This window comes from Panulirus ornatus, chromosome 6, assembly GCF_036320965.1.
Source record: "Panulirus ornatus isolate Po-2019 chromosome 6, ASM3632096v1, whole genome shotgun sequence".
NCBI classification, from domain to species: Eukaryota; Metazoa; Arthropoda; class Malacostraca; order Decapoda; family Palinuridae; genus Panulirus; species Panulirus ornatus.
Window position 1 is genome coordinate 50,393,750 of NC_092229.1, and position 11,406 is coordinate 50,405,155.

The window sequence follows — 11,406 nt, forward strand, 5'->3', positions numbered from 1 at the left end:
CCCCTCATCAGTGTGGTTTCAGCAATGTAAGATCCACTGGTGATAACCTTTTCTATCTTCCTAATGTCTGTTCACCATCACTGAGAATGAGGAAAAGCTTTGCAAAAGAAGTAAAAAATAAATACCTACTGTAAGGCCCATATTATGAAGTCTGACAGTGAATCTGAGTGCTGGATGCTGGTGAGTGATGACCTGGGACTCAACCTCCATGGGATCCATGCATGGGGTCACCAGCGATCCAACACCTTCTTCACCTTTCATGGATTCCCGCAATGCAGCCAGCAGTGACCTGATAGCTTCCTCTCCTGCTGCACTTACTGCCCCTCCTGTTTGCATGAATAATAATAATAATAATAATAATAATAATAATAATAATAATAATAATAATAATAATAATAAGCAAATGGATTTGTATGTAGCATTTATGGATCTGGAGAAGGCATATGATAGAGTTGATAGAGATGCTCTGTGGAAGGTATTAAGAATAAATGGTGTGGGAGGCAAGTTGTTAGAAGCAGTGAAAAGTTTTTATCGAGGATGTAAGGCTTGTGTACGTGTAGGAAGAGAGGAAAGTGATTGGTTCTCAGTGAATGTAGGTTTGCGGCAGGGGTGTGTGATGTCTCCATGGTTGTTTAATTTGTTTATGGATGGGGTTGTTAGGGAGGTGAATGCAAGAGTTTTGGAAAGAGGGGCAAGTATGAAGTCTGTTGGGGATGAGAGAGCTTGGGAAGTGAGTCAGTTGTTGTTCGCTGATGATACAGCGCTGGTGGCTGATTCATGTGAGAAACTGCAGAAGCTGGTGACTGAGTTTGGTAAAGTGTGTGAAAGAAGAAAGTTAAGAGTAAATGTGAATAAGAGCAAGGTTATTAGGTACAGTAGGGTTGAGGGTCAAGTCAATTGGGAGGTGAGTTTGAATGGAGAAAAACTGGAGGAAGTAAAGTGTTTTAGATATCTGGGAGTGGATCTGGCAGCGGATGGAACCATGGAAGTGGAAGTGGATCATAGGATGGGGGAGGGGGCGAAAATTCTGGGAGCCTTGAAGAATGTGTGGAAGTCGAGAACATTATCTCGGAAAGCAAAAATGGGTATGTTTGAAGGAATAGTGGTTCCAACAATGTTGTATGGTTGCGAGGCGTGGGCTATGGATGAGTGGTGCGCAGGAGGATGGATGTGCTGGAAATGAGATGTTTGAGGACAATGTGTGGTGTGAGGTGGTTTGATCGAGTAAGTAACGTAAGGGTAAGAGAGATGTGTGGAAATAAAAAGAGCGTGGTTGAGAGAGCAGAAGAGGGTGTTTTGAAATGGTTTGGGCACATGGAGAGAATGAGTGAGGAAAGATTGACCAAGAGGATATATGTGTCGGAGGTGGAGGGAACGAGGAGAAGTGGGAGACCAAATTGGAGGTGGAAGGATGGAGTGAAAAACATTTTGTGTGATCGGGGCCTGAACATGCAGGAGGGTGAAAGGAGGGCAAGGAATAGAGTGAATTGGAGCGATGTGGTATACCGGGGTTGACGTGCTGTCAGTGGATTGAATCAGGGCATGTGAAGCGTCTGGGGTAAACCATGGAAAGCTGTGTAGGTATGTATATTTGCGTGTGTGGACGTATGTATATACATGTGTATGGGGGTGGGTTGGGCCATTTCTTTCGTCTGTTTCCTTGCGCTACCTCGCAAACGCGGGAGACAGCGACAAAAAAAAAAAAATAAATAATAATAATAATAATAATAATTTTAATTTTCCAAAAGAAGGAACAGAGAAGGGGGCCAAGTGAGGATATTCCTTCAAAGGCTCAGTCCTCTGTTCTTAACGCTACCTCGCTAACACGGGAAATGGCGAATAGTATGAAAAAGTATGAATAATAATAATAATAATAATGATAATAATAATAATAATAATAATAATAATAATAATAATAACAATAATAATCAGTGCTAATGATTGGTAATTCAGGGTTTTCAATGTATGCATGGCTCAAGGTGACATACCTGAGGACTGGCAGGATGCCTGTATAGTGTCATTATATAAAGACAAGGGGAACAAAAGTGAATACTCAGACTAGTGGTATAAGCTTCTTGAAGATACCTGGTAAAAGTGTATAGAAGAATGATAACGGAGATGGTACTAGCATACATAGAGCATTAGATTAGAGAACAATGCGTGTGACTTCAGGAGTGGTAGAGGGTGTGTTGAAGGTATTTGTTGTGAAAAATTTGCGTGAGAAATATTCGGAGAAGGATTTTTATGTGACACATATGGACCTGGAGAAATCACATGAGAGAGGTTGATGGAGATGACTTGTGGAAGTTCCTAAGATTATGTGACATGAAAGAAAAGTAGCTAAATGCCTTTTGCTGAAAGACAGGAGGGGGAGGAAGGTGAATGGTTCCAGGTGAAGGTGGGTGTGCAGATTGGGGTGTCTGAATGTGTGTGGATGTAACCAAGATGAGAAGAAAGGAGAGATAGGTAGTATGCTTGAGGAAGAAACCTGAATGTTCTGGTTCTGAGTGAAACGAAGCTCAAGGGTAAAGGGGAGGTGTGGTTTGGGAAAGTCTCGGGAGTAAAGTCAGGGGTTGGTGAGAGGACAAGAGCTAAGGAAGGAGTAGTACTACTCCTGAAGCAGGAGTTGTGGGAATATGTGATAGAGTGCAAAAAAGTAAATTCTAGATAGATGTGGGTAAAACTGAAAGTGAATGGAGAGAGATGGGTGATTATTGGTGCCAATGCACCTGGTCATGAAACGAAAGATCATGAGAGGCAAGAGTTTTGAAATCAACCGAGTGAGTGGACTAGCAGCTTAGATACACGAGACCAGGTTATAGTGATGGGTGATTTAAATGCAAAGGTGAATAATATTGCAGTTGAGGGTATAATTGGTGTACATGGGGAATTCAGTGTTGTAAATGGAAATGGTGAAGAGCTTGTGGATTTGTGTCCTGAAAAAAAGACCAGTGATTGGGAATACCTGGTTTTAAAGAGAGATACACATAAGTATACGTATGTGAGCAGGAGAGATGGTCAAAGGGCATTATCAGATTATGCGTTAATTGACAGGCATGTAAAAAAGAGACTTTTGGTTGCTGATGTGCTGAGAGGGACAGCTGAAGGGATGTCTGATCACTACCTTATGGAGGTTTTCAGAAAAGAAGAACGTTGGATAGAAGAGTGTGGTGAGATTATGTGAGCTTGGAAAGGAGATTTGAGTGAGGAAGTACCATGAGATATTAAGTGTAGAATGGCAAAAGGTGAGAGCAAATGATGTGAGGGGAGTGGGTGAGGAATGGGATGTATTTAGGAAGGCAGTGATGGCTTGCTCAGAAGATGCATGTGGCATGGGAGAGGTGGGAGGTGGGCAGATTAGAAAGGGTATTGAGTGGTGGGATGAAGATGTAAGGTTGTTAGTGAAAGAGAAAAGAAAGGCATTTGGATGATACTTGCAGGGATGTAATGACTGGGAGATGTATAAAAGAAAGTGGCAGGGGGTCAAGAGAATGGTGCAAGAGTTGAAAAAGAGGACAAATGAGTGTTGGGATGAGAGAGTATCATTAAATTTTTGGGAGAATAAAAAGATGTTTTAGAAGGAGGTAAATACTGTGCGAAAGACAGGAGAACAAATGGGAACATTGGTGAAGGTGGCAAGTGGGGAGATGATAACTGGTAGTGATCAAGGAGATGGAGTGAATATTTTGAAGGTTTGTTAAATGTGTTTGATGATAGAGTGGCAGATATAGGGTGTTTTGGTCGGGGTCCTGTGCGAAGTGAGAGGGTCAGGGTGAATGGTTTGGTGTAGAAAAGAGGCAGTGAAAGCTTTGCGGAAGAAGAAATCCAGCAAGGTCGGTTTGGATGGTACTCCAGTGGAATTTATCAAAATAGGGGGTGACTTTGTTGTTGATTGGTTGGTAAGGATATTCAATGTATGCATGGACCATGGTGAAGTGCCTGAGGATTGGCAGAATGCATGCACAGTGCCAATGTACAAAGGCAAATGGGATAAAGGTGAGTGTACAAACTACAGAGGCATAAGTCTGTTGACTATTCCTGGGCAATATTATGGGAGGGTATTGACTGAGAGGGTGAAGGCATGTACAGAGTATCAGATTGGGGAAGAGCAATGTGGTTTCCGAAGTGGTAGAGGATGTTTGGATTAGGTGTTTGCTTTGAAGAATGTATGTGAGAAATACTCAGGAAAACATATGGATCTGTATGTAGCATTTATGGATCAGGAGAAGGCATAGGATAAGGTTGATAGAGATACTCTGTGGAGGGTTTTAAGAGTATATGGTGTGGGAGGTAAGTTACAAGAAGTAGTGAAAGGTTTTTACCAAGGATGTAAGGCATGTGCATGGGTAGGAAGAGAGGAGAGCGATTGGTTCCCAGCGAATGTCGGTTTGCGGCAGGAGTGTGTAAAGTCCCCATGGCTGTTTAATTCATTCATGGATGGGGTGGTTATGGAGGTAAATGCAAGAGTTTTGGAGAGAGGGGCGGGGTGGCGATGAGAATGGATAACGGCAGCAAGTATGGTTACGTACACGTGTATATATGCATTTGTCTGTGCATATACATGCATGTATACGTTGAAATGTATATGAATGTATGAGTGTGTGTGTGGGAGTTTACGTATATACATGTATATGTGGGTGGGTTGGGCCATTTCTCGTGTTTCCTTGTGCTACCTCGCTAACGCGGACGACGGCGTTTAAGTACAATAGATAAATAAATTACAGAGGTATAAGTTTGTTGAGTATTCCTGGTAAATTGTATGGGAGGGTATTGATTGAGAGGGTGATGGCATGTACAGAGCATCAGATTGGGGAAGAGCAGTGTGGTTTCAGAAGTGGTAGAGGATGTGTGGATCAGGTGTTTGCTTTGAAGAATGTATGTGAGAAATACTTAGAAAAGCAAATGGATTTGTATGTAGCATTTATGGATCTGGAGAAGGCATATGATAGAGTTGATAGAGATGCTCTGTGGAAGGTATTAAGAATATATGGTGTGGGAGGCAAGTTATTAGAAGCAGTGAAAAGATTTTATCGAGGATGTAAGGCATGTGTACGTGTAGGAAGAGAGGAAAGTGATTGGTTCTCAGTGAATGTAGGTTTGCGGCAGGGGTGTGTGATGTCTCCATGGTTGTTTAATTTGTTTATGGATGGGGTTGTTAGGGAGGTAAATGCAAGAGTTTTGGAAAGAGGGGCAAGTATGAAGTCTGTTGGGGATGAGAGAGCTTGGGAAGTGAGTCAGTTGTTGTTCACTGATGATACAGCGCTGGTGGCTGATTCATGTGAGAAACTGCAGAAGCTGGTGACTGAGTTCGGTAAAGTGTGTGGAAGAAGAAAGTTAAGAGTAAATGTGAATAACAGCAAGGTTATTAGGTACAGTAGGGTTGAGGGTCAAGTCAATTGGGAGGTGGGTTTGAATGGAGAAAAACTGGAGGAAGTAAAGTGTTTTAGATATCTGGGAGTGGATCTGGCAGCGGATGGAACCATGGAAGCGGAAGTGGATCATAGGGTGGGGGAGGGGGCGAAAATTCTGGGGGCCTTGAAGAATGTGTGGAAGTCGAGAACATTATCTCGGAAAGCAAAAATGGGTATGTTTGAAGGAATAGTGGTTCCAACAATGTTGTATGGTTGCGAGGCGTGGGCTATGGATAGAGTTGTGCGCAGGAGGATGGATGTGCTGGAAATGAGATGTTTGAGGACAATGTGTGGTGTGAGGTGGTTTGATCGAGTGAGTAACGTAAGGGTAAGAGAGATGTGTGGAAAGAAAAAGAGCGTGGTTGAGAGAGCAGAAGAGGGTGTTTTGAAATGGTTTGGGCACATGGAGAGAATGAGTGAGGAAAGATTGACCAAGAGGATATATGTGTCGGAGGTGGAGGGAACGAGGAGAAGAGGGAGACCAAATTGGAGGTGGAAAGATGGAGTGAAAAAGATTTTGTGTGATCGGGGCCTGAACATGCAGGAGGGTGAAAGGAGGGCAAGGAATAGAGTGAACTGGAGCGATGTGGTATACCGGGGTTGACGTGCTGTCAGTGGATTGAATCAAGGCATGTGAAGCGTCTGGGGTAAACCATGGAAAGCTGTGTAGGTATGTATATTTGCGTGTGTGGGCGTGTGTATATGCATGTGTATGGAGGGGGTTGGGCCATTTCTTTCGTCTGTTTCCTTGCGCTACCTCGCAAACGCGGGAGACAGCGACAAAGTAAAAAAAAAAAAAAAAAAAAAAAAAAAAGATAAATAATAATAATAATAATAATAATAATAATAATAATAATAATAATATTATTATATTATTATTATTATTATTATTATTATTAGTATTATTATTATAACATTTTTATGGTTACTCTTCTAAAAAAAAAAAAAGTCCTGTAGTTACCCAAGCTTAGAATTCTAAAATGCTCCTGTGGCTGCGCTTCTCCCAATAGCATGGAAATGTTGACGTGACAAGTTCTTTTGACGAGACTGAACTCTCCGTGATCCAGCCTTGCCAAAGTGACATTTCACTTGCCATGTAACCTCGAACAGACGAAATTTGGTAGAGCATAAATATAGAGTGTGACAACGCATTATATCTGTTCATACTATAGTCCTTGTCAGCTTTCTATCGCTATGATAGTTATCATTTATCTCTACGCACATACCTAACCTAACCAGTGAAAATTCCTTTAGAGACGCCCTGAGGGAGAGTTTATACTCGTCATTCCCCTAATGTCTCAATCCCCTCCTCTGCCACACTTTCTTCAATTTTATTAATTTTCAAATATGGTATTTCTGATCCTCAGCTTCTTCCAATTAAGGCCATCTCTCTTACAGTACCCAAAATGTTATTTTCTTAAACTCTTTCCTTCTTTCTCTCCCTCAATTTCCTACCATACTGAAGTAACTGTTTCTTTCCCATCCATCTTGAAGATGATCCACAGATCGCACATTTCTTTTAAAATCTACAAAACTGTAATCGTGTCTCCCTACGTCCATTGTTTATCCACCGTTACAAAATATCTGACTGCTGACCTCTATCTGACCGCTCATCGCTTTCCTTGATCTAGACGTCTTTTTCAAGCTGAATATTGACCATGTCTAGGGCATTACATATCCGGCTTTAACATAGACCTTGAAACCACGCCCTCTAGATCTGCTGTCTTCTTATCTTTCTCTCAGCATGTACCTATCTCTTCTCTCCCTCTCCGCATAACTCATCAGAAAATATTCTTGAGCTAATCAAACTGAAATGAGAATACTCAGAGGATTAACCTTCACAGAGAAATCTGACCAATTTTGCTTAGCATATTGTGTGACGATAACAGAACAAAAAAAATTGAGTATCGACTCTGCATGCAAATATTTACGTAATTTGTGGACCGTGTGTAACTGTAGTACGTTGGGCTCTTAAATGAATGTGTGTGTGTGTGTGTGTGTGTGTACAATATAAAGAATTGTCTTCCACCCTCAAAATGAGGAAGTTATCCAGTTCGCCTAGACTCGAGTATGCTGTGTATGGCTAATATATTTGCACGTATAGCCGCCTACTTCGTTTATCATACTAGAGCATCGCCTCCGTTGGATTACTTGGAATTAATACTTCGGGAAGTGTCCAGCCTGTAGCTTCTCATGGCGTGTATTTTGTCAACATTTCTAACGTCTTAAAATCTCATTCAAAAGTAAGAGTTCAATTATTAACATCCTTTTGGTCAGCCAACAAGACGCTTAGCCCCTCTGTAATCTATGAACCAGTTCATAGATTTAATAATGTATGAACCTATTATCAGATACTATATAAACCTCGCATAAACTACGGTGAGTATACCTGTGTATACTTAGGTTAAGACAAAGTGAACATATTCAATGTTAAGAGACAAACACAAGTGTCAAACTCTCTCCCCATTACACACACGAATCCCAAATCAATCTTTCATACACACCCTCAACCTAACACCAGTATCTTAGGTTAAATTTAAGCATCGCAAGTTATACAAGTGCTACATAAATATTCTCTTTACATATCAAGTTAATTCGTTGAATGAAACCAACGTCTTCTTTTAAGATAGAAGCAATTGACCTCTCTGAGTAGAGGGATCAGGTCAACTAACCACGCCATCATGTTTAAATGATATTGTACCGTCGTGTTCGGGGAGTTATATATTTACATTAAACACATAATGAAGCAGAGTAGGGACACTAGAGTTCACGAGAAGAAAGGAACGAAAATTCGAAGTGAGACACGAAACACTTTCCCTATGGAAAGATGTACGGTGTGAAATGGAAACCAGTCATACAAGGTATTCTTTAAAAGATATATGGAAAAAAGTACCGACATTGGTGATAAGATATGTTCATAAAACACTGACAAAGATGGTACAGAATAGGGGTTTAAATGATGGTGACGTTTGTCTGAAGGCTTATTTTCTGCTTCGACACTTCAAAGTAATTTTTCTCTCTGTTTTATCATGCTTATGCTCCTCCCATCAACCATTTACGTCAACTACTTACTCTGCATGACACTCAACACTGAATGGAAAGACGTTATCAGTCCAAAAATCAGCGATGCTTAAGGCAGACCCAACTACTCACAGTGTCGCCAAACTTGTTCACATGGTTGAAAAACCTATCCATATCAGTTTCTCTATCACCAAGCTGATAAAACACCTCACTGTACCAATATATGAGGTTGAAACAATCAACCACACGCCAGATTACTCGGCTCCGACTCGTGTGCGTTAGAACACGCTTCTCTCACCATCTGCTTATTGCTAACTAACCTTCATTTTCTCTACGCCACAAGCGTAGGATATTTACTCACCCTCCTCTGCAGCCTGATCCGACATTACCACCGTGTCCAGCACCATCACTGTCGCCTCCACATTATTGTTTTACTTTCCAGTGCTACTACTGAGGCCGCCGCCCCGCCATTCCGCAACAGCCGCTTGAGACGAGGCACGCCAGGCGCACTTTCACTGCTCACTCCTCCTCCCATATATCACAACCCAAATTATCCATTCTCCTCCTCTAACGGTGCTGACTGTTGATACACCCTAGGGCATTTTTTTTCCTCCGCCCCATATACCACACTAGCGAAGGGTGTCCTCTAGGATGGAGTTGGTTTTGGGGGAGTTTTAGGGAATCGTGTGTGCGGGAGACCTCAGCGTTATTGATCAGTGTTAGTAGCAAGTGTGATGGAAGGCGGGTGTGGTGACGGCTACTAGACAGTGCCTGGCGCTCCCGTTCACTCCTCCCACCCGCCACGCTGCGCACACTGAGTTGCCACACTTATCTAGGGGGTCTCAAAGTCCGGACTCGTAGGCAGGAGTCACTATTCACCGTTAGTTCAACATATGTTCAAACTGCATGACAAAAACTTTGCACGCACTTATCGCCAAGGACAAAGTACTTATGGGTGTGTATATATATGTGTGTGTGTGTGCAAGCTCATGTCATGCAATTTGAGCATATGTCAAACTAGACGTGAATAGTAAAATTCTGCCTTTGTGTCCAGATTTTTTAGTCAGCCTTATCAATTGCATTGTTGCAAGCTTTTCTCGTATTCTTGTTAGATTTAATTGTATCATAGACCTTTTTCATGTATGTATTAGCTTCATAGACTTTTTAAAAGGTTTCCCTGAAATGCAATAGGCTCTATAGAAAAAATATGAAAATTGGGTTCGATTTGATATACTGGAAATGAATTCTTTGTTGTGGTCGATGTTAAAACACATTACAGCAAATTTAAAACTTGTTAATGTAAAAACGCCATAGAGCATAGTCTTTATCCTTTTATCCATTTACATAACTTGAATGTATATAGTTTTAAGAGTTGCATATACTTTGAGAGTCAGTTATTTCGGATTTACTTTGCATTAGGGAACGGGCCGACCACAAGTCTGTCTCAACTCCTGGAAGCACCAGGAAAAAATCGACGAAACGATCCACAGCAAAATCAAAGAAGAATCTTAGATATTCATGATACCTATATTAATACTCGATCGGTTGGACCGAGACAAGCACAGGGGAACCACCCAACCAATCATGAACAGCCATAGAAAATCAAAAAGCGCCAAACTCGCCAACAGAAACTACCATCACCTGGTATCAAACAAATGCGTGAGCAAAAATCTTTTAATATGGTCTGGCTTGAGAGGTTGAAGTACAACGTGAAACAGCTCGACCTTCCTGGTCGAGGAAGGACTGACTGTATAGATCCAAATAAATGTTTTTCTGGTCCCAAAATTTCTCTTTCTCGCTGGTGGGCCCACAACAGTATGTACATGATTCTCATTACATACTATGCTAACTTCAACGGAAAGCAACATTGAAATAGAATATGTGGATGACGTCTTACAGATGATATCATACGAGGCAAAACCAGAAGCCTATGTAGAACAGTAAAACCATCAGGAGTGGTTTGTGTAAAAGATTCGCCATGACTAAGTTTGTTATGGGTTCTTGTCAGTGACTCAGTGAGAGCCCGTTCCTCTGATGTGCCATAACTGGCACAGATCAGAGGTGTATTCTCGGGGTGCCAGTGCACAGGTCAACCCGTGTGTAACTACAGTGTGAGTGAGCTTTTAGGTGGATGTGTGTGTTGTGTGAAATTGTGATGAACTGCTTCATCAAACAGAACATAAGTCGTGATCAATTCATGCCAGCCACTGCATATACCGTATTTCTGTCTCACCTCCATTCTTACGACACCAAGAGACGGATCTCTTTCAACATCATAACCAAACAATTCTCTAAGATATTCTCTCCATTTCTTACTAATTTCATCATTTTACCCAAACTTGACTTGTATACAGTGCCACCTTAAGTATGAGAATCATACAAGTCATAGGTATATTTATACACTTTACACGTGCTACCCTAGTAAAATATTTCAAGTTCACTTTCTATGCATATTGTCAAAATAAACTCACTCATTTCTGATTACATTATAAGTATTAGGTACTGCAACATAACCTCAACCCATGGCCCGTGTGTTAAAGTGAAATGGTGACTTCCAATTCGCGTATTCATTCTGCTAAATAAATTGCTAACTTTCTGTTACTCCTGAAATGCAAATGGGATCATTGGTTGTTTGGTTTACAGGTTTTAATGGCCCACAGCGACCTATAATGAAGATCATTAGGCCTGCGACCCTTTTTATTTTTGTTTGTATCTGACCCTATGAAATAAACGGAGAGTTAATCGGTAGATATACCATTCACGAATGTAACTGCATTCTGTAAAAGAAAAAAAAAAATAACACTAAGGGACGACTTAGTTTATCAAATATACCTAGTGCTATATTAGAAATGCGTTTATAGATTATACATAAAAATATTTTTTTGTAAATAGCTTAAGATTTAATAATCTACTGGGATTCTATTTGGAAATGGATGATTTTGAACATACTTAAGTGCTTTCATTTTCATTGAAT

At 41.0% G+C, this 11,406-nt stretch overlaps 1 protein-coding gene across 1 annotated transcript in view; it reads right to left on the reverse strand.

Moving 5' to 3' along the window:
* Nucleotides 1-9,343, reverse strand: part of LOC139749226 (uncharacterized) — a 28,564-nt gene extending 19,221 nt beyond the window's left edge. Inside the window, exons 1-2 of the mRNA XM_071662926.1 lie at nucleotides 8,794-9,343; nucleotides 130-326 (exon numbers count right to left, since the gene is read on the reverse strand). Coding sequence (XP_071519027.1) covers nucleotides 130-326; nucleotides 8,794-8,839 — 243 coding nt within the window. The 5' untranslated portion in view covers nucleotides 8,840-9,343. The remainder of the gene's footprint in view (nucleotides 1-129; nucleotides 327-8,793) is intronic.
* Nucleotides 9,344-11,406: the final 2,063 nt, after the last annotated feature.